Source organism: Argiope bruennichi, chromosome 7 (assembly GCF_947563725.1).
Source record: "Argiope bruennichi chromosome 7, qqArgBrue1.1, whole genome shotgun sequence".
Taxonomy (NCBI): Eukaryota; Metazoa; Arthropoda; class Arachnida; order Araneae; family Araneidae; genus Argiope; species Argiope bruennichi.
This window is the reverse complement of record NC_079157.1, coordinates 111,241,931-111,266,969: the sequence shown is the minus strand read 5'-3', so window position 1 is coordinate 111,266,969 and position 25,039 is coordinate 111,241,931. Positions and strand designations below refer to the sequence as shown.

At 30.6% G+C, this 25,039-nt stretch overlaps 1 protein-coding gene across 3 annotated transcripts in view; it reads left to right on the top strand.

Annotated features, from left to right (window-relative positions):
• Nucleotides 1–25,039, top strand: part of LOC129975663 (fatty acyl-CoA reductase 1-like) — a 109,682-nt gene that overhangs the window by 57,408 nt on the left and 27,235 nt on the right. The window contains exons 1-4 of one of the 3 annotated variants that reach the window (XM_056088772.1): nt 17,461–17,676; nt 19,730–19,846; nt 20,853–21,028; nt 23,970–24,042. In XM_056088772.1, the coding sequence (XP_055944747.1) occupies nt 17,575–17,676; nt 19,730–19,846; nt 20,853–21,028; nt 23,970–24,042 (468 nt within the window). In that variant the 5' untranslated portion in view covers nt 17,461–17,574. Of the gene's footprint in view, nt 1–17,460; nt 17,677–19,729; nt 19,847–20,852; nt 21,029–23,969; nt 24,043–25,039 lie in introns of those variants that run through there. The other 2 variants (XM_056088771.1, XM_056088773.1) reach the window with 2 other exon arrangements.

Below are 25,039 nucleotides of genomic sequence, written 5' to 3'. Positions count from 1 at the left end.
GAGCGGTTGCAGTAGCTTCTAAGAGTGAAGACCCCATGAGCCCCCGAGGGCAGACGTTTGACTTTAGCTCAGAGCCGGCCTTCTCTTCAAAGGGGCTTTGTGCTGTAATATTTTCTGGTTATAGCGATAAAACGCCGAAATTACGCTTAATTTTTAATTAAAATTATAATTAAAAATTTAAAAAAATCGCTCCAGGGTGCACACACACACGCGCACAAACATACATTGAGCTTTATTTATAAGTATAGATTATCACATCGAGCTTTGGCCAAGGATTCCCGGCCACTTCGCGAAATGGCCAGCCAAAGTAGAAAATACAACATTAATTGCAAGTATTTCGGACTTTGGCCAAACTTCTTGGCTAGTTCGCGAATTGGCCGGCCAATTCGCGATCTGGCCGTATTTCGGGCTTTGGCAATAACATATATATAAATATTCACAGATGCACACATAAAATATGTTAGATTAGATGTAGAAAAAAAAGTAGATAGTTGATGATTTACAAGTCCACCATTTTCCCAGCCTCATTCTCGACTTCTGGGTGCCGCATGCGTCCAGAAATCACGCTGCTCTGTCTTAACATGTTTGAATGGGATCTCCTTATTTATAAATGAACCCCCGCCCCCTGTTATAGATATCACTGTGATCGTAGTCCAATAACAGTGTAAGTCGAAGCTCAGCCACCCACGTGGAAACAAACGTATACTTTCAGTATGTATAAACGCTATTATTGTTCAGAACACTATTTTAATTTTTGATCACAGTGGGGCCCCTCAATCACGGGACCCCGGTGCATAGCATCCACCGCACCCTCCAGATGGCCGACCCTGCTTTAGCTCATACTCGCTAGCACAACCCCTTTTTACAAGGGGTTGGGGAGAGCTCACAGATAAAACATAGAAGGAAGAACAACCATGCCCGAACGCGGGACGCCCAGATCACGGCGAAGATGCTCTACCTCTAGGCCAGGGCGCCGGTAAAAGTTTTATTGAAGCTATGGGGTGGCTGTAAAATAATGCCTTGATAGTAGGCATTTAAAAAAAGGATCTTGATTGTATAAAAACATAATTAACCCAACAGAAGCGATGACAGCCTACACTTTCACTTTCAGTCAAATGAGCTTTCTTCCCCCCCCACTACCCCTTTTCAGCCTTACAAAACCCAAACTGCCTTTTTCCACCCTTCAGAAATCAGCGTGAAAATCACCTAATCAAACTGTCTCTCCAAAATCTTCTCACATCTTTACTAATAAAAATATTATCCTCTTCCCCCGCATAAAATTGTGGATCTAGGGTTGGGCCGCGAATGTCTTTCACGACACTGGCAATCAATAATTTTGAAATATAGTTCTTTGCCGTGAATCTAGTATTTTTATTGTATCTATCATGCGGACTTTGACACACACACACAAAAAAAAACTATAAAACTATCTTTTTTTCGGATAGATTTTGGTTTCAATCATTGTATTGAAACCAAAATTTGGCTAAAAACTACGATTGTAATCACAAAATGATTTATCAAATTTCGTTTTTTGCTTGTTTCTGTTTCTCTGTTTACGTATGTACGAAAATTCAAGGCCGGAATAGCCTGGTTGGTGGTTTGTTAGATTCACATCCCTTGAGTAGCGAATTTGAACCCCGCCAGCCGAAGACTCTCCGTGTGTGTGATGGCTGGTCCACGTATAAATCTGTCGTGGTCTCAAAGTCCTCCATATCGAGAGAAATACCACCGGGGGTACTAGTTCAGAGGTGATCGTTCTCTGATTCAGGTCTAAATTACGATCTGTGGATGAGTGAATGAAATGCATGAATGAAGTCCGCCCCGTAAAAGGGGCTGTGACGTGTGTGTAGCTAAGTCGTACTCTTGGCCCTAGTTGGCGCTACTGAAAAAACAAGAGACGCTCTTTCGGCTTAAATCACTCACAGATAACGTGTCAGCGAGTTTGTAAGTGCTTCCATCAGTCAAAACACAACAACAATGATTATTCAGACTGTCAAACCTTAAATTGTTGTGAATATACATTTTAGATGATAAAACCTGTTTGGGAAGATCTGGATCTTTACGTTTGTATACTTAGACATATATGAAATCGGACAGACAGAATTCATTTTATCATGAATTTCACTCAAAATCTCTCAACGAATTTACAAAATTGGTATAAAATCCGTATTATCATTTTCATTCTCAAAGCGCTTTTCAGTTATTGCGTTCACAGTCAGAGAGAAGAGTAGTTCTAAAAATGTGTTTTTCAAACTCCCGGAGGTCTGAAACATGGAAATTTGTCAATATTTTGAGTTCGAATATTTTAACGATTATAATACAGGGTGTTCATTAATTATTGTGGGGGTTTCCGTACCTCATAACTTTCGAATAAAAAATATTACGTAAAAACTGATTAGGTATTCGTAAATTACAACTCAAAGAATTTTATTAATGATATTAAAGTGTAAAGCTTGCACAATTTGCACTTTATAGGTATTCAGCTGAAGGCGATTCTTTGAGTTGTACTTTACGAATACATAATTCTTTGAGTTGTAATTTACGTATTCATAATTCTTTGAGTTTAATTTACGAATATATAATTCTTTGAGTTGTAATTTACGAATACATAATCGCCTTCAATTGAATGCCTACAAAGTGCAAATTGTGCAAGCTTCACACTTTAATATCATTAATAAAATTCTTTGAGTTGTAATTTACGAATACGTAATCAGTTTTTGCGTAATATTTTTTATTCGAAAGTTATGAGGTACGGAAACCCCGACAATAATTAATGAACACCCTGTATTTTCTCTTTGTGTACATCGAATACCAGAAAGTAAAAGAATAACGGATATAACGGAATAACTATCTTATCTAGTTACTTTAGACACATGAATAGTATCCCGTGAAGGAATGTTATCATTATCCTCACATCTTTACATTTATCACGTCTTTTTCTTACACGTAGAATGCAGAAATTCGAGTTAGCATTCTTGCGCTTGCTTACAAATTGCAAATAATATAATGATAATCATTATTTCCCTATAGTGACAGTTGTAATAATTCGAGTATATTTTGAATGACAGAATTAAAAGATTGGGAATCATATTTAAGCATTGGATTTAGAATTTATATTAAGAATTATATTTGTATCTAATATGACGTCTAAATTAAAAATAAACATTACAAGTTTAATATTATTATTCTTACAATAAATGGATTCTATTTTTCTCAAAAATTAGAATGTTGTGCCCTAATACACATATATAATTTTAAAAAAAGGAATGAGAAAAATGTTAGACCCATTTCCCTTTTATATAATTGATAACACATAAATTAACTTTTAAAGCAATAACAATAATCTATCAAATTAATATTTTGAAATTGATGTTTCAAGGAAAAGTTTAAAAAAAATTTTTCTACAAATTTGAGTATTGCATTGAAAGTTGTCTGGTTGCGGCGGTTTGGAGAGAATCCGATTTTATACAGAAAACTATATTCATTTTAGTATAGTTCATAATGATTAAACTAAAAAACCACAACATTCAATTGTAATTGATTCCTGGATGTATAACTGTATGCATTTCATCGCACTTCTTTGTTCCGTACTTTATTTAGTTTTAAAGATCAGAAATTTAATATTTTAAAAATAAGTAATATGATAATAAAGAGCATGCTATCAGTTAGTGAAAAAGAAATATTTTATAATGTGTGATGATAATTTTCTAGAAAATAAAAGTGTTTACCTAACTTACAAATGAAAAAAAGTGAATTGTGCTCTTTTATTAAAGTTTTTATCCATTTGCATAAATTTTTGTATACAATTTTTTTAATTCTTCTAAGCCTATGTTGGTAGAAACGGGTACAAAATGGAAGCAAACCGCGAAGGAAGTCTTACATTGGAGGATACCCAAATAGATATCGTGAAAAATAAATAACTTATATGTTAAATTTATAATAACGTGAAGAAAAGGTAAATCAAACTTTTTCAAGGAAAGTATTTAAGCCTTTTTTTTTTCTTTTTTTTTGTGTGTATGAAATATTAAAAAAATAAAAATGTGTAATTGCCAAAAAATTCAATTATTAGATTTTGAAAATTTTCCATGTTTACGATCTCCCAGAATACAAAAAGCTCAATTTTAAAAGAATGTTTGTTTGTGAGCACTGTAACCCCCCCCCCAAAAAGCGAACTAAATCGATGAAATTTGGAATGTAATCCTAATATCAATGTTGAATAGCTTTATCAAATTTGAATAAAATATCTCTCTATTTCATCCATCTCTCTATCCTTTCATTATGAATGTGAATAGGATTGAAAACCTATTGAATAAAACAAGGAACTGACAACCCTTCCTTCACAGTTTTAGCATTGCATTTACCGAAAAAAATATTTTAGGGAGTTACAAGTCAGCATCTTTAATTATCATTTTTTACTTTCTCATTTACCAAGTATAGAGAAAAAAGTGGAATTCGAGATTTTGATGAATCTCCACGTCACTTTTGGAAAATGTCTGTCTGTCTGTGACAAAGATAACTCACAAACACTTGAGCTAGTTGGATGAAATTTGGTACATGTTAATTACACTAAATTTGTAGATTTCCATCAAATTTTGAGCAAAATCAGTTCATAAGAGGTCTGGTTGTGCGAATGTTTGAATATAAGTTAACACGATAAATATACAACGAAGAGAGCTAGATATATAAAATTTGGTATAGTCTAGATATCTTTTTAATTTTGTACCAAATCTAAGAAGGGTTTGACTCACTGTTGATCTGTACCATCAAAAACAAGTAAAGTAAAAAAAAAATGGAATGATTTAAATATATCAAATTTGATATAGGATTTTAAGACTGCAAATGTAGTTTTGCGTTAAATTTTTGTTATAATATGCAAATATTATTTTCGGATACTATTAATCGCTTGCCAAGGATTAATCGCAAAAAAAATTGCCAAGGATCCCACGATACGATAAATAAAAATGCTAAATCCACTCCAAAGATGAATATTTCTTAATTATTAAAAGCCATTGTCCTGCAAGGCGTTCTGTAGGATAACATGCTTTTTTTGCAAGCACGCGATAAAGCGTAATTTATTGCAAAGTGTAGGGGATGGATATGAGCGAGAATAGAACCTGGGACCTTGTGGTTCGCAGTCCAGTAACATGATCATGATACAAAAGCAATTGCTCGGGTAGCGTAGCTGTTAACTGGCTTATAAGCTTTCACCACAGACTCTCCCTTCAGTGAGTCGAACGATTTGGCTGTTGAGTGGTGATGTATTTTAGCTGTTGATTCTCATGCGCCTGTACTCATTTGAGAAGCGCCAAGCGTTATGGCGAGCGTGTATGGGTGAGTGGTTGCTGATGCTGTTGCTGCGTCAAGTGAGTGTGACGACTTTGGGTTGCTGCGGTCTTTTTGTGTTGCTGCGTCAAATGAATCTGACGACTTTGGGTTGCTGCGTGAAGTGAGTCTGACGACTTTGGTTGCGGGTAGATGGCGCCACAACAGCTGTACGAAGGTTGAAGGTTCATCGTCCGAGGTGGTTCATCGTCACCAATGTGGTGAATTGAATTGAGTGAGGATAGAACCTAGGACCTTGTGATTCGCAGCCCAGTAACATGACCACGATACAAAAGCAATTGCTCGGGTAGCGTAGTTGTTAACTGGCTTATAAGCTTTCACTACAAAAGTATGGGGTAGTACTTTTGGGGAAATCACTCCCACTGTTTAAAATATGGCTTTTTTTTTGCTACGTAATTAAAACGAATACTTTTCTTTTGAATAAATATACCGATATAAAATAACAGATTCAGTGACTAATTTTCATTGTTAAATGGTAGTAATTATTATGAAAAATAATTATAAAAGTCAAGAATTTTTTTTTTTTTACTTTATCAAACAGCATTTGAGTAGTTGTATATATTTTAATATATATATACTTATTTTATATTTAAAACAAGATGGTAGGCGATTAGATTTTTTGTTGCTTTTTAACTAAAATTCATTCTCGAAATCCTTGCTCCCTAAACTACTTCGATCGGAAATTGGCAGAAATCCAACTGCATGAAGGTTTTATTTGATCTAAGTAGAAGTTTTCCTTTTCTTATGATTTCTGCATTTCTGAGTGCGAGTAAATTCGGCGTAGTTTGCTACGTCGGAAAACTGCGGTCTTTTAAAGATAGAATTTCTGTTAAAAAAACATAGAAACGGTTACAAATAATGAAATATTTCTCGGAATATTTTTTTTAACTTATTTTTAATATTTTATTTTGTTACATTCTATTATCTATAGCTCAAAAAATATGCACACTTATAAATTAAAAAAGCCTCATTGTCTTGCGCTAAGTAGATAAAATTTGGCTTCTGGCTTTATTACTAGATCAATATCTGATTTTATATCAATTAATTAAATTACAGACTATCTGCTCTTGTGAATTTAAGCACAATGCCTCAAAAGCCTAACTGATGAATAAATAGAAAATGATACACGGTTTTGATATCAAAAGGGTACATTTATGTCAAATTTCAAATTTGCGTGCATTTACATCAAATTTTTTTATATAGAAAACACAAAACGAGACCAAAAAAATTTTGTCTCATTTTCATTTTGTTAAATATGTTTGAAGCTGCAACAACTTAAAATTTTCCACGCACTTTGGAAATATCCCTTCTTTTCAAAACACTATAACGACAAAAACTTGCAGCTGTGATTAAAGCGATAAGAAACGTGTGAAGATATGTTTGCATATGACTAAAACGTTTGCTAAATAGATTATTGAGAAGAAATCTGTATTTGAGTTGTAAAAACATTTAATCAGGAGTTCTTTAAAGTAGCTATAAAGCTGTCTTGGAATTCGAGTCTTTTATTTTTAGCGTTTTGCAATAACTGCTTCTGCTTATCCCCGAAAATCGGGACTGTTTAGAAAATGGTTCACTCGAAAGCTGAAGATTGGCATTTACCAAGAGTTGCTGATTTTTATAATGGCAAGAGGGTCTTCCTAACAGGAACCACCGGTTTTGTTGGAACCGTAAGTACTTGCTGAAATTTGAATATGGTTAAAATAACATCAACATCGGAAACCAGAAAACATTGAGTTATACAGGGTGTTCATTAATTATTGTCGGGGTTTCCATACCTCACAACATTCGAATAAAAAATATTACGCAAAAACCGATTACGTATTCGTAAATTATAACTGAAAGAATTTTATTAATGATATTAAAGTGTAAAGCTTGCACAATTTACACTTTGTAGGCATTCAGCTGAAGGCGATTATGCATTCGTAAATTACAACTCAAACAATTGTGTATTTGTAAATTACAACTCAAAGAATTATTTATTCGTAAATTACAACTCAAAGAATTATGTATTCGTAAATTACAACTCAAAGAATTATGTATTCGTAAAGTACAACTCAAAGAGTTATGTATTCGTAAATTACAACTCAAAGAATTATGTATTCGTAAAGTACAACTCAAAGAATCGCCTTCAGCTGAATGCCTATAAAGTGCAAATTGTGCAAGCTTTACACTTTAATATCATTAATAAAATTCTTTGAGTTGTAATTTACGAATACGTAATCTGTTTTTGCGTAATAATTTTTATTCGAAAGTTATGAGGTACGGAAACCCCGACAATAATTAATGAACCCCCTGTATTTAAATTTTGTATTGCTGGATTAATAAATGCAGTTTAACTATTTCTTTTAATTCATTCATAATTTTTATTAACAAATATATATATATAAACTTAATTATAGAAACTTTCTTGTAAGTTTTTTTTACTATTTTATTAAATATTATTTAAAATTATAATCACCTTTGGAGACCAGTTTGTTTGCCCAGTTTGACTTTTTAGGCTGTTAAATGATTAAGATGGAATGCATGTAAAAAATATTTCTTTCTGATATTCGATACGACTGAAAAACGCGAATTTAATTTAATCAGTTTGCTGTAAATTAAAAAGTGTTCATATTACGAAATAAAGACAGATGTGAAAATCCTACCACTGTGTTAAAGATTGGAAAAAACACGAGATAAATGTTTTAATTAAATCGGTTCGAATACATCTGTAGCATTTATATACATTGTTACAGATATTTTATTAGATTTTTAAAATAATACAAAGACTTTTTTTTGTAATATAAATTTTTGAAAGTATGAACATCCATTTCCATATTCAAGTCGTTACGTTTATTTATCTGAACTTTTAAGACTATTTTTACTCTTGGTTAAACTTTCTTTATGAAAACTCTTTCCTGATTTCTATTATATTTCTTTTACCGGCGTCCTGGCATAGGGGTAGCGCATCTTCCTAGTGATCTAGGCGTCCCGGGTTCGAATCACGGTTCGGATATGGTTGTTCTTCATCTGTGTTCTATCTGTGAGGAGTGTGAATGTGCCCCCCCCCCTGTAAAAAGGGGTTGTGCAAGTGAATATGTGTGAGTTTCATGAGCTAGACGTCAGACTTCTGCCCTCGGGTGCTCTGGGGACTTTACCCTCAAGAAGCTACTGCTCTCCCTTTTCGTGGTAACGCGGACACGGCGTCGTTATATTTCTTTTCCAACATTTTTTGGTGACGCAATAAACATTTTCGGTAATATTTTGCAGCTCCATTAACTAGCTAAACGACGTACTGATTTCAATACAGTTGTAAACATTTTTAATGAAGCAGTCTGAAATTCGTATGATAATGTGTTTACATTTGCGCGATTTCTGTATCACGTCCATTTTATATACATATATACAGGGTGATCAAGAAATAACAGGTGTTCGGTGCCCTGTAGCGTGTTATGTACTGGGTGAAATATAACAAAATTTGGCCACCATACACATTAAAGTATGCGGTCTCGATTTGTCAAGAAAAAAAAATTAGTTCCAAAAACGCAGATAGGGAAAATCCTGGAGCTGCGATACGAAAAGTTCATTATGTAATTTTCATATACGGGTACTTTGTGACACGATATCGAATATAAAAGTAAGTGTTGCGGGAGTTCAAGTCATTTTGCAAGAATTCGCCTATATATGGCGTTGTCACTACGTGAACATGCCTAATTAGTGAAGCTGTTTTATCAGCTGCATGAAAATGGCAGTTTCCTTCGTGAATACCAGCTATTAAAACAGTTACGTAGAGGACCGATGATCAGAACTAACTTAAGAAGAATGATTGAAAGATTGTGTGTATATATATATATAACCTCGTATTTTTTTCGTATTCAATCCACTGAGAAGAAAATTACATAGTAAGGGACTCTAGCTTTCAGACCTGTAGATTAAGGATTCATGAGACAGTTGAAAATGGTGCACCTTAAATCTGCAGACGTAGATTTAATATTCTCTCCCGAGTATGGGTTGCTATCTGAAATGTTCTTATAAAGAGTTCGAACTGGCTATTTTAAAACTATATTAACTGCAATTTTAAAAAAGAATATTAATGCAACTAACTAAAACTACAACCAAGGATAGCTACAATAAATGTCCATAATCTCAGATGAAACAATTTATGTCAACTATCCGTATACAGACATTGTTTGGAAGATTTATTGAGGTTAAAAGAAATTACAGGGTTTTTTAATTTCTCTTGAACAAAAAAAGGAAAGTTTCTTAATCGTCAGAGAGTTTGAACATATTTTGACGATTCTTCTTGTTTTATTCCCATCTGAATTCAAAAAATATATTTAAGGCATTAAGTCTGTCTATCGACATGTAACAATAATGACTTAAAAACATTTTGAACTAAATTACTAAATGGATGAAATTTAGTATATGGTCTTTACAACCGAATTTGTTGATTTTTTAAAACAAGCGAATTCATTCAGAGAAAGATGTTCTTGTTCAATATAATGGATTTAGTTTAATTAGTCCAAGTTTAATCATTCATATTAACGTCCCGTTTTAAAGCAGCACTGGGGCAATTTTGGGATGGTCCTCGTAATTTTAAACCGAGGTCAGATGACGAGGACGACACCTGAGCTGGCAACCCCCTATCCAAACTTCAATATTACACCAGCGGGAGGATGTTTGGCCCCGACGGATTTAATGTTCACTAGACCCGCTAACACGACGGTTCTTCGATGGAATTGGATCTCACACCTGAAACTCATCGGTTCTGAAACCGAGACATAACCAGCAGGCCACCACGGCCCCTCCAATACAATGAAAATCAGAAACCTAGATATACATGTTGATCGCCTTGTGTATATCAACACTTATACATATTTTTCATTTGCTGAAATAACTAAGAGGTTAACATTTGAAAAGTAATTAAAAGTAATCGACTGATCTTTTAGCGGCACTTTGTTGTAAAACTTTCGGTTGTTAGCTTCTTTTCTATCATCGTTCAATAAGGAGAGGAATTTTTAATAGTAGTCAAGCTTCCGCTTCGCACGAAATAGTTTGAGTTGTTTCTGCATATACTATGACAATATTGTCGTAGTATACATACAATGATTTCGATAATTTTATATTCCCAGTGTTAAAGCGTGATAATTTAATATGAATTTTTATTTACTTGCATATGAAGTGAACAAAGAGAAAATATCGCAATTATCAAAATATTAGACATTTTGAAGAATCACATTTTAGATCTCCGGGGGAAAAACATTCCAGTTTCCAAAACATTTTTTTTGTCATCATGTTTGTTTATCTGGGAGCTTGATAAATTAACCTCTGCCAGTAAAATAACGAGCATGGAGTTTTCTTGCCATCAGAACGATAGCGAGCAATTCTCTCCATGCGACTACAGTTACTGTTTAATTTAATAATAAATTTGATTTAAAATTTCTGGTGTACTGAATCTGGCAGCACTTCTTATTACTTATGTTGATATTATAGATCATTATTACATATTGTCTATTGTTAGAATTTCTTGATATTGTCACGTAGGTACTCTAGTGTGGAACTCAATGACACACACAAGAAGTAGAGCTAAACCAATTTATTAACTCAACTCTGAACTCAGAATAGAGTGACTGACAGGTCTTCTGCTTCTATACTAGAGGGAAAGTTCCAGAATACTTTTCTGGGGACAGTAAGAAAAGTCCAGAACACTTATCTGGTAAACTAAAGAAATGTCCAGAATCTTCGGGAAAAAGAAATAAAGGAAAACATAAAATCAAGGAATTAAATATTTACACAGACTGTGAATCGCATTGTCTCTAGCGGGATTCGAACTTACGGTCTCTTGATTAAGATACCAGTGCTATGACCATTCGGCCATGGAGAATCGACTGCGTCTATTCAATGTGGCAATATAAATCACGACCAAATTGTTGTTAGTCAGTGAAATTTTTTTTTTGTCGTGTGACTATTTTAAGCCAAATATTTGCGCAGTAGCTTCTGTGGGTAAAGACTCCTGAGCAACCGAGGGCAGAAGTCTGACTACTAGCTAAAATGAAGATAGCACACACACACACACTCTCTTGCACAACCCCTTTTTACAGGGGGGCTCATTCACGCACCTCACAGAGAGAACACAAGGAAGAGAACAACCATGCTTGAACCAGGACTCGAACCCGGAACGCCTAGATCACGGGGAAGACGCACTACCCCTAGGCCAGGACGCCGGCAGTTAGTGGGACTTCATTCATATAAACAGTCACAGTGAGCGGTTAGATCAATATATTTTTACTAAAGGAAAAATGTATTGGGAAATAAATACTGTAATGGATGAGAGTAGTGCAAACTATGAAGATCAAAGTGATTAGGGGAATTTTGAAAACTCAGAAGAACTACGCATGCATTTTACCTGATACTGATAATGAACTTAATGATAGTAATTTATTACCAAAAAGATGGAAATATGCTAGGTGACTAATAATGGATCCTAGTGAATGCTCTGGGGTTTTAGATACATTCTTAAAAGAGTGAATGTGGAAGGAAATAGGTAATGTGTCTGAAATAAAGACACTATGGGAACTATGTGCTAATCCTAAGTCATTAGAGGTTTTTGAACAAGTTTTGAATATGTAAGAATTATTAAATGATACATGTATTTACATAAAATTTAAATGGTTACTTCATGCACAATTTTTCATTAATAAATCCTACCAGAAGGGATTAAAAATGCTTTGAGGTAGACGATTGAAATTTGGTATTAGGAATTATGACCAAATTTGTAAATTTCTATGATTTTGTAAAAAAGAATCGATAAGAAGTCTACTTGACCGTTTGAGTATAAGTGAACTTAGAATTAGGTAGATGAAATTTGGTACAGGTTTACAGGTTTAGTATCCGGAATATAGGTACTTTGCTTGAACAAAATCCGCCAAACGTTTGACCGACAATCAGCCTGTACTTTCGGCTGCATATAAAAGCAATAAATCATAATCACAATGACTTCAATCAATAGAATTCGGTATATTATCTTGTGATTACAACTTTATTTCAACATAATGCTCGCAATCAGTATTACTGTATTTTACATGTGATTTGATTGTATATTTTGTAGTTTTATTAAGCAATCATTGTCTATGAAATGCTGCACATTTTTTACATGACAATGACATTTTTATTGCAATCTTTTAATAAGAACATATTTTTATAACATAATATTTCTCTATGACAATGTCTTATTTTTTATTATAATTATTTATAACGTACTAATTTTAATTATTAATACTTTCCAACATTTTTATTTACGTTTTATTTATTAAAGTTATTAAAAATAAAATGTGTATTTATTCTGCCATTTGTAGCTATAAATTTCCATCTTTTATTTCAGTCGTTTCAATATAATTTCTTTAAGGAATTGAATACCTATCATGATAACAACCTCAAATAAGTCGAATTTTTTATTCTGCCACTTGTAATTAAAACTTTCCGTCTTGTGAACGTTTTCAGATAATTTTTTTAATGAATCTAATATTTTTCTTGATGTATGCAGCCTCTAAGAAGTACGTACTTCACTGTACGTAATTTAAAATTGTAAATAATGATTACTAAAAATCAAAATTTACCTTTAAAATTAAAAATAATATAATAATTATTTCAATTTTTATTATTGTATTATAATTTTTGTTGAAACTTCTTTTCTAGTTATTTATACAAGGATAAAAAATGTATGCAAAAATAAAAGTTCTTTATAAGGAAAAAACAATGGAGGAAATAGCATCAACATCACTAGCAGCGTAGGTTTTAATTGCGCAATATAATTATTTTCCTCTCCAACTAAAAGGAAATTGTTCTGACTTGAAATGGGAGAGTCGATATTGTATTGATTGGCAGATATTAAACTAAGCAGCTAATTGGTATAAACTATTAAATTATTATTAACTATTGGTATTGGTTTAAGAGCAAAATATTAAACATCATGAAGATTGAGAAGATACGCCTATAATATAGCAGCAGAATAACGATATTTTGATCGAGATTTCACAAGATCTTTTAGTAAAGAAATTTTAGTACAATATAATATTTCATTCTTGTTGTTTTATTTCTAAAGGCTTCTCAAAAATTACAGTCGTTCAAGGCTGGTAGAAATTAGAAAAACAAGCTAAAACAAATCAGTAGGAATCAATAAATTCAACCGATAAGGTCATGATATTGAAAGAATCAGAAAATATTGGATGTAAATTTTTATTTGGCAATATTTTTCCATTGAACTGACAATACAAAAAAAAAATGTTCGATTTCTCAATATTCTTATTATTTACAGTTATATAAATATTGAAAACATTTTTCATTAATGGATTAAAATTCAAATAATCTTCATTTTTATTAAATATATTTTAGCGTGGTTTTTCTTCTATTCTTGATAGTCAAGTTATGAAGATGTGGCGAATTTATTTTTTTTATGCATAGAGCAAGTTTTTCTTTAAAGCTTAGCTTGCTTCCGATAAAGTTTTTCAATTTTATTTAATTTTGTGGTTTTTACATTTAAGATTTAAATTCTGAAATTAACATTGATGAATTTTTTTAACTAAGCATTTTTAGAAAGTGCTGTTCTTATCTGTAATACAATTGAATGTACAAAAGTATATAATCGCTTGGTAAATCGAAGTATTATTGTAGTCTAGTTATTTTAGTCCACCGTATTTTTTTATTGAATCAATAAACAAAAGTTCTCTTTAACAAAAATTATCAAACAAATTCGATATTGAGAAAAGAATTTCAGTTCAGAACAATTTCCTTTATTTCCTGATGTATCTTAAGAGTAGTTTTTAATTATTCATGCATATTGAGTCAGTTGAAATTTAACAAACTCCCAATTTTTCATTACAGAAAAGAAGTCTCGTTAAAACCAATATTTTAAGTTAGATGAAAAGACACAGAAGACTGATGCATAGCATAAAAAAGAAAATGGGTGTGAGGCTTCTGAAGTAGTACAAAATACATATCTATCAAAATTAAAAACTTATAAATGCTTTGTTCATGGGTCCATTGCGATCAAAATTAAAAGCTTTTATCGAAATATTTCGCACCAATCACCTCGGCGAGCCGGCTGGTCATCAAAGGCGATCAGCAGAGAGAGATTGATGCATGTGCATGGAAGGGGTTATAAATGTAATTTTAAGAAGATAGAGGCTAAAAGGGATATTTTTAAATTCTCCTTTTTTTTAATATTATTAAATTTTTTAGAAGATAATTTCTGTACATTGCAATATACGAGATGTATGATGCAAGAATGCTCCAAATTTAGCACAGGGAAACCGTTGTGTCTGTTGCTACTAAATTTGGCTCTTGGTTATTTCTTTTACGATTACTGAACACTAAGAAACAGCTTCCAAAATTCAAATTCTAATTTTAATTAATAATTATTCGATATTTGATGACTTTTCTCAATATCTTGCGAACACATAATTATATATAAATCTTTTTTTATAACATTTTAAAATTCAAACATTTTTTTAAGTGATATCAGTTTTATTTCCACGCATTTTTTTCTTTAATTTTAAGGCATTTTTAAAATTACTATCAAGAATACTTTTCATTCATTTATTTATTAACTGCGTTTATGGACATGCATATTATTTTTGCTTATAGTACATTACTTATTAGTTATTTCTTTTATAATTGCTGAACACTAAGAAACGGCATTCAAAATTCTAATTCTAATTTTAATTAATAATTATTCGATATTTGATGACTTTTCTCAATATCTTGCGAACACATAATTATATAAATCTTTTTTTATAACATTTTAAAATTCAAACATTTTTTTCAGTGATATCAGTTTTATTTCCACGCATTTTTTTCTTTAATTTTAAGGCATTTTTAAAATTATTATCAAGAATACTTTTCATTCATTTATTTATTAACTGCGTTTATGGACATGCATATTATTTTTGCTTATAGTACATTACTTATTAGTTATTTCTTTTATAATTGCTGAACGCTAAGAAACGGCATTCAAAATTCTAATTCTAATTTTAATTAATAATTATTCGATATTTGATGACTTTTCTCAATATCTTGCGGTACACATAATTACATATAAATCTTTTTTTATAACATTTTAAAATTCAAACATTTTTTCAATGATATCAGTTTTATTTCCCCGCATTTTTTTCTTTAATTTTAAGGCATTTTTAACATTATTATCAAGAATACTTTTCATTCATTTATTTATTAACTGCGTTTATGGACATGCATATTATTTTTGCTTATAGTACATTACTTATTAGTTATTTCTTTTATAATTGCTGAACACTAAGAAACGGCATTCAAAATTCTAATTCTAATTTTAATTAATAATTATTCGATATTTGATGACTTTTCTCAAGATCTTGCGAACACATAATTACATATAAATCTTTTTTTATAACATTTTAAAATTCAAACATTTTTTTCAGTGATATCAGTTTTATTTCCACGCATTTTTTTCTTTAATTTTAAGGCATTTTTAAAATTATTATCAAGAATACTTTTCATTCATTTATTTATTAACTGCGTTTATGGACATGCATATTATTTTTGCTTATAGTACATTACTTATTAGTTATTTCTTTTATAATTGCTGAACACTAAGAAACGGCATTCAAAATTCTAATTCTAATTTTAATTAATAATTATTCGATATTTGATGACTTTTCTCAAGATCTTGCGAACACATAATTACATATAAATCTTTTTTTATAACATTTTAAAATTCAAACATTTTTTTCAGTGATATCAGTTTTATTTCCACGCATTTTTTTCTTTAATTTTAAGGCATTTTTAAAATTATTATCAAGAATACTTTTCATTCATTTATTTATTAACTGCGTTTATGGACATGCATATTATTTTTGCTTATAGTACATTACTTATTAGTTATTTCTTTTATAATTGCTGAACGCTAAGAAACGGCATTCAAAATTCTAATTCTAATTTTAATTAATAATTATTCGATATTTGATGACTTTTCTCAATATCTTGCGGTACACATAATTACATATAAATCTTTTTTTATAACATTTTAAAATTCAAACATTTTTTCAATGATATCAGTTTTATTTCCCCGCATTTTTTTCTTTAATTTTAAGGCATTTTTAACATTATTATCAAGAATACTTTTCATTCATTTATTTATTAACTGCGTTTATGGACATGCATATTATTTTTGCTTATAGTACATTACTTATTAGTTATTTCTTTTATAATTGCTGAACACTAAGAAACGGCATTCAAAATTCTAATTCTAATTTTAATTAATAATTATTCGATATTTGATGACTTTTCTCAAGATCTTGCGAACACATAATTACATATAAATCTTTTTTTATAACATTTTAAAATTCAAACATTTTTTCAATGATATCAGTTTTATTTCCATGCATTTTTTTCTCTAATTTTAAGGCATTTTTAAAATTATTATCAAGAATGCTTTTCATTCATTTATTTATTAACTGCGTTTATGCCCATGCATGTTATTTTTGCTTATAGTACATTACTTGTTAAAAATAATATACATACACGTGAAACATTATAAAGTTATAATGCTTCAGACTACAGCTTCGAATTTCCTTTAAATTTTCTAAAGTCATTGAAAACGATTCTTTTGAAAGGGGGAAACTTTTAGGAATTTATTGGAGGGAACGACAGAATCTCAGGACAAAAAGTAATCTTCATTCACTTTTTGGCTTGTGACGAGAATTTTTATAAATTTAGATATGTGGAAATATGACATATTTCATAAATACATTTTAAAATTTCTCCAATTACAATGTAATAAAAATCTTAAAAATAGAAGAATTTACGAAAATTATATAAGAATTGCACATTATGAATAGATGCACAAACACTCAATAGCTTTTTCTTTTATGCTGTAGAACTATGGTTTGAAATGTCATTTAAACAAAAACATTTATCCTCCAAATTTTAATAATTTTAATAATTAGCTTTATAATAATGTCTAAATGTTGTCGTGATACTTGACATAATAAAAGGGATTTCTTGGAAACATCATTTCCACTATTTAAGGGCGGGCCAACTGTTTATTTTTTTGATGCTACGAACTTCCTCGATGAAATAGGTATTAAAATGTAATTTTGGCATTGGATCATTAGTCAGAATGGGTCTTTGATGTATTGTTGTCATTTAACGGATCTTTTCTCAACAACTCCGTTGAAGATCTTGAGTTGAAACGTCAAATAATCAGTCTTCGTTTACAAAATGTTTAGCGCGACTGTTAAATTTCAGTATTATCCTAAAGTAGCGGATTTTTATGACGGCAAATCTGTGTTCCTGACGGGAGCCACGGGTTTTATTGGAGCGGTAAGTATTTACGAAGTTTTGACTGCAATAAATGCAACAGCAAATTTTATTACTAAATAAACGTACCAGAAATAATAAAAATAAACAGATTAAAATATAAAAAATATTTTTCAAATGTAAAATTTGGAATTCAATTCAAACATCATTCAAGTTGAGATTGATGATATAAATACTCGAAAATTCCGTATTCGTAACAAGTTTTACAATTTCCTTTTTTTCTAATGCCCACTTCGGCTTTAAAGTATTATTTTACCATCTTATTTTTTAAAACTTCTACTATAACCTCCTACTTTTCCATAAAAATTAATTTGCACTCTTTTGTTAACTAATACAAGTATGTTTCTGAACGTCTTTTTAAATTTCTCGTTTTTTTTTTTCTTACTTGCCAGTCTAATATATTTCGTAATTTTTCTTTTTAATCAGTTTTTTGGAATGCAGTATCAACTGAGATTATTCGTTTTGATTGAAAACTACATAAAAAATATGATTAATTGAACAATTAAGTATTTATTGTCGTCGGGAACATACAAATATACAGAACTGCAACTTTCTAGAGTCTTTCTAGTGAAGCTCACAAAGACCATTGTAAAATTCCATCCATACAAACATAAACAAATAAAATTTAAAAGCGTAGAAAAAGCATGACTGCTTAAAAGGGTCTAACTTGATAGTAAACTTATTATTCAACAAATTTTGTCACCGTCTCTTTTTAATATAAAACAATAGAGTGTGGTATTATTTTGCAATCAGTTCTTTTACAAATTTTGGTAAACAAATTGAAATCTTTAATAAAGAATTTGTTGAAATGTAACCCTTTTTCACCTGGATTCATTTTAAAATTTACATCCTTTTTTAACTGAATAGCCAACCCATGAGCTAGGTTGATATTTTCATTCTCTTTGTAGCATATCTCTCGCCTATTCAAATCCAATTAAAACTACACTAGTTATTTTGAAATTGATTACAATATTTTTAATCATAATGAAATAAAGACTAAAGAAAAATAAATTTCAAAACTGAAAAGAGCCTTAAGAATATTCATTTAATAGTATACCGAAAAGTTTTGTTTGTTTCAGAATTCCGTACCTATTATCTTCTTTCATTTCACAGATAGGCTGTGAGTAAGAAGAGCACGTTTCCGGAAATTGTTTGCTAAGCGTACTTTTCTTTTCACTATTTATATCGATGTTAATTATCGTTTGGTTTTGAATTATGCTATTCTAGTTTAATTGAAATTGTATAATTTTTCTATATTTTACTTGATAAAAAATCCTTTCCTCCTCTATCTGTTATCTCATCATATCATCAATATTTTGTTGTAATGTTATATTAAATCACCCATGTTTTGAAGTAATTTAAAATGATATGGTACATGATTAAAAATGCGGAGAGCTTTGCAGCTTGAAAAGACAATAAAAATTGATTTTTCATCAAAAATTCAGAAGTCAAAACAAAACTGTAAAAATGCGAGCCTCTAAATACAGTTCGGTAAAAAAAAAAAATTGAGCAACAATGGATATGAAAAAGAATATTCCTTAAACGTTCATTAAATCTGAAAAATTGAATTAAAATTTCAGTTTACATAGAATATTGTTTTCAGCGTCTCATGTTTTTACACTTTTGTCTTGATCTCAAAATTCTTTTTAAAATGTGCCTTCTTTTTATTAAAGGAAAAAAGTTAATTTAATTATTTTTTTTTCAATCATTATTTTTTTTTCAAGCAGAATCTCACATCATACGTTCGGATTATAGAATTCTTTTAGTTTGACAAATAATTTTTAAAAAATACTACCAACTAAGTTATAAGAATAACTTTCCAACTAAGTTATAAGAATTTTTTTTCTTGTCATAAATGTTGAATTTTTTGTTTCTTTTTTTATATCTGTTATTTGAACGGATTTTTATCTATTTTACTTTCCTGAATTAAATATGAAATTTGCTGTCATATCATTAAATGAAATAACGAAATAAAATTCATACTTATTTCTCCAAGGTTTTTTTTAGCAAAATTTTTTAAAAAAAACCTATGTTGTATATTTGTTTTTTTATGCAGGCTATATTGGAAAATTTGTTAAGATGCTGTCCCGGAATCAAGACCATTTATATACTTGTAAGATCAAAGAAAAATGTGCCGCCAGAAGTTAGAAAAGAGCAAATTTTCAACAAAAAGGTATGGGAGCAAGAACTTCTCGATTTATAGATTAATATTAAATGCATTTGATAGAAATAGTTTTAATCTTTGTCACAGTACATTTTGATATACAATGGCTTATTTTGTTTTAGTATATTTATGTTTAGTTATTGTAAACATTACTGATTTAAATGTATTTATTCTAAACAGAATTAAAATTCAACTCATGCTCTATGATATTCAGAATCTCATACTTTTTTGAGTACCTTACTATAATAAAAATAGCAAAAATTGTGCATATTTTAGGGGTAAATTCATTGCCTCTCCAAATTTCTTGGGGGGTGGGGGTCATTAGATGATCTTCGAATATTTTTCTAAAAAAATTGCAGAGCTCAAATTTTGAAATTGACAGTTATCATTACAATCAAATTATAATTAATCAAGATGGTTTTATGCTTTCATTCCTAAATGCGTTTCTGTTTTCTTTATGTTCATATGTTAGACCAATTAACTTCCCATAGCTGGCCAAATTTGAACAATATTTTATTCAATTTTTTAATGGTACTAATTGGCACTAGGAAATGACACACACCGTCAACGGAACCAGTCATTTTGTCCTCCATACTGAATGAAAGTTATTTTTTTAGCCAAAATAATTAGTGCTACTTTTGGACATTTACACAAATGATAAAAATTCATATAAAGTTATTTTAGCAGGATTCCTGAATGTAAACAATCAATACGCATATGTGAGAACGGGGGCTCCATACATGTGAACCAGTGTAGTGATACTTACTTAGGTCCTTGTGTAAATTATGCAAGAGAAATCGAAAAAAATTTATCTTAATTTTACCTTTTTTTAAAAGTATTTCCAGAAATATTTATTATTATCATAGATACTTAATTTTTTATCAATAAGATGAATGCACTCTGAGGAATGTTTCTGATTTTATTATAAAGTGCGATAATAAAATGAGAACATTTTTAAATATTCGAAAATGATCTTTTTAGACTTCTGAAATGTCTTGTATTTTATGTTTTTAAGATATTCGAGAAAATCAAAGAAGAAAATCGAGAGTTGTTGGATAAAGTTCACTTGATACCGGGAGATGCATCGCTTCCGAATTTGGGAATGAGTGAAGAAGATGAACAACTGTTGATTGAAGATGCGTCCATTGTATTTCATTGCGCGGCTATCATACATTTTACGAAACCGTTGGAGTAAGTAAACAGTAACGAATACTACTTTGCACACGTGTTCAAAAATTTGCCATAACATTTTTTTATATAAATATTTGGCAACAGTATACGTGGTTTACTGTTGTTGGTTGGCCACGTAAAATTAATAGTTTTAATTGCAAATATTTCCATCAACTTTAAAGGCAACTCTATCAAATCTTTTACTGTGTTTTTAGTAATACATTTTTTTAAATGAACCTTTTGGCCGACTTCCTTTACTTTTTTTAACTCTTTTTGTAAATTCCTTATAGCGTCATTAGAGCCGTTGCAAGTTGCCTCATAAATTCAGCAGTTTTTAGAGTTATATCAACGTCCCGTTCTAAAGCAACACTAGAGCTATTTTGGGACGGTCCTCGTAATTCTGAACCACGGTCAGATGACGAGGACGACACCTGAGCCGACACCCTCCCCCTCCACACCACAACACAGCACAGCAGCTGGCATAAATTCAGCAGAGTTTCTTTACTATAAGTGCTTTTTAATTCTCTGGATATACGAGCAACCGTTTTGAATTTGAAAGGTTTCAAAATATTGTACCAACCGCGCTATATAAAGGCATTTTCAATGCAACTAAGGACCTGCTATTAAATGGATGCTGCAAAGTAGATCTACCTCAGGGAATTGTTGTACGATGGTACTGAAGGCCTTAAGGTGTATTTAATCTATCTCCAATCGTTATTTCTAGTTATACTTGTTAGATTGTACTCTGGGATTGGTGGAATGTTTCTTGACAGCCGACATTGACTTCCGCATGACTTCAGTTAAGACAGAATAAAGCATTTTGAATTTCAAGGGATTAAAACAACGTTACCACTTACTTTGTACACTAAATATACTATTTAAATGAACTTAAAATTGGTTCCATCTGATACTGTTGAGCGTCTTCTTAAATTTAATGTAAACCTGACTTCCCTTTTGTCAGGTATTGAAATGTATAGATGGAAGGCACAGGGTTAGCACGCCTTCTAATTTACACTTATAGCAAATACTTTATTGTAAATAATATGTATAGTTTCATGCAAATTTTAATAAGACTAGATATTTAAAAATGCAGTCTGAAATTCAAGTACCGCAGAACCACATATGCAATATCAGAACTCAAACAGCTCAGAGTTGCATCAAGTATAAATTATATCTCAGACTGCTTTACTGTCTGTGTGTTGAATTTTGAAACATTATAATTAAATTAGTTAACTAAGGTCTTGTGGTGCATTTGGTCGTAATGCATCAATATAATTATAGAAAAATAAGACAACACAGGTTTCATTTTTATGATCAAAACAAAAAACAAAAACTTTTCCACATTATTCTTAACCACTTACTGTATAATACTTGAACTTAAAATTTTATTCCTCTTTTTTTTTTTTTTTTTGATTAAACAGAATAAAATCAACTCGCTTGGAAATCATATATCTGCAGTGTTTGTTTGTTTCCTTTTTACAATTCCTACTGTTAGTTCACACTCTCCCTATATATTTTGTTCAAATTTTCAATCGTTAATAAAATACTTTTTATTCATCTACTCAAGTTCAAATACATTTTTTTAACTTATAGTGGATGACACTTAATGTTAATACAGGTTTTTTTTCAAATTTTAATTAATTAATTAAATTTATCCAGTAATTTCTATTTGGTCACCAAAGTCTCCACATCCGTTGCCATGTCGCCAAATGGGTGCCAAGTTTGTCGCCGAGCTCTGAGATTACTGATGCGACACCGATCATAAATAATATGATATATATAAATAATTCCATAAAATAAGTAGGAATTCGATTAAATTTTTTTTATATATTTTCTGACGTAATTCTTTATTTATTATGTAATTTCAAATATTAATTCATTAATTAAATTTAATTAATTTTTAATACTTTAAATAGAGTAGCCAAATGGTCACCAAGTCTGTCGCCAAGCTAAAAATTTTAATAAGTAATATGTAAAATTTGTAGTGGATGGCACTTGATGTAAATGCAGTTTTTTCAATTCAATTTCTATTTTGCCACTTAATATTATAATTCTGTAATATGTATATACATATTTATATTAATTGTAACTATTTAATAAAAAGTAACTAAAATAAAAAAAAATTTGTTGACCAAAGTAAGAATTAAATTTTTTTTTAAATATATTATTTGTTTTATATATATATAATCATCATCTATTTTTGTACCGTCAGGTTCTGAGTTATTTTTTCGAAGTGAAATAAAAGTCTAAATTCCTTTAATTAACTCTTTTGTTTCCATTTTAAAAAAACGCTTCACTCGAAAAATTACACCAGAAATTACAAGACCGCAAAATTATTCAAAAGTAAACGATGCTTAGGATCTACTATTTTTTAGCTTTCAATAATTTAATGTTTTTAGAGATTATGATCCACATTCCCACATCATTGCGATTTGAATACTATCAAAGACGCTTTAGGCTGTCAGGGAAAGAAAGCTATTTCTTCAAAATGTTAATCATAAGCTCGGGGCTAGTTAAAGAATGACATAAAATTCAAATTTATCTAGATAATAAAAAAACAGGTTTTAAGGAATGGGATATTTCATGTAAATCATCCTCTTTCTCCACCTTTTAAGAAAGTAAAGATTAATGTCACACATTAACTTTCATTTAAAGTAAATATAAGAAAAATACCTTGTTAAAGAGGGGAACTTTTTCAAAAGTTCCTATTTGTATTTTTTATAATATTCATAGAGAATATACATAAAAGGATATTTTTTTAAGATTATGTCGAAATTAGAGAATAGTAAGAAGTTGACACATGAAATAAAAATTGACGAAATCGATCCTGTAATTGAAAGTGTCCGGCTATTTCTTTGATTTTGGGAATTTTTTAAGCAATTTCTTTTTTAGATATAAATGCCTTCTTTACATAGAGTACTTAATGAGAATGCTATTTTTCATCTATAATGTATTTCTTTAGGTTCACACTTTTGCACAATGTTTTGAGTCTGAATAGCATAATTGAATTATGCAGGAAAATGAGAAAACTTGAAGTAAGTTTAGTCTTCTTTATATTATGTTTAACTACAGCAATTTAGAAATTGCATTATACCAATAGAATTATGCATTAACCAAGATATGTTATTTTTCAATCATTATTGTTTTCTTTTATATAATGTTGTTGCTGTTTCTAATCCCAGGTGTTATAGCTGCGCTATACCACCTCCATGAAACCAAAGATCTCTAAAAAGTCCACCCTTAAAATCTCAAAAATCCCTTAAAACCTCAAAAATTGTAAACTTTAAACATTTAAGAATGTGATTGGGGGAGGCTTGATGTGCCTTGCACCAAGGACATGCAGCAAAGATCCTCCGATCGTGTTGGAAGGTGAGGGATTTGGTTTGTCCACTCAAAAAACAAGAGAGAGCCGTTTGTTGTTTTCTAGAGATATTCAGGCTGTGATACCAACCAGGACCCTTACCAAAGTACCAAGGGTGAACAGGTGGGACTCTCCAAAGTGCACTTGACTCCATCTTTTTGATAGAGGATATTTCAGAATAAGTTAGTGTTGCATCACCATGAAATATGTCAGCTGAGGCAGTCTTAGCTAAGTTATCCGCTTTCTCATTACCATTTAAACCAACATGTGAGGGGACCACCCACTGAAAGTGTATAGAGTGTTCAGCGGAGAGCCGGCAATAAGGTCTAAGATATTCATGCAAATCTTGTCCCCCACTTTCGTCCAATGAGAAAGGTGCTGTATAAAGGCACGACTATCCCTTAAAATCCAAATGTCACCGAAGACAATTACAGAGCATTATATAATGTACAAAGATCGATAAAAAGTAATGGCATACTTTTGTATTTCTACTGGGGCTCACCAGATGGCACTAGCATCTTCTAAATGGATTAAAGACAGGCGAAGACATTCGGGGAGCGAGAATAACCATTTTTACCTAATAACATTGTGAAGTGGTTTGAAGTAAGGGACGCATTATTACCTAACAATATATTTATAAAACTAGAACAACGCTACTCTATAAAAATCTA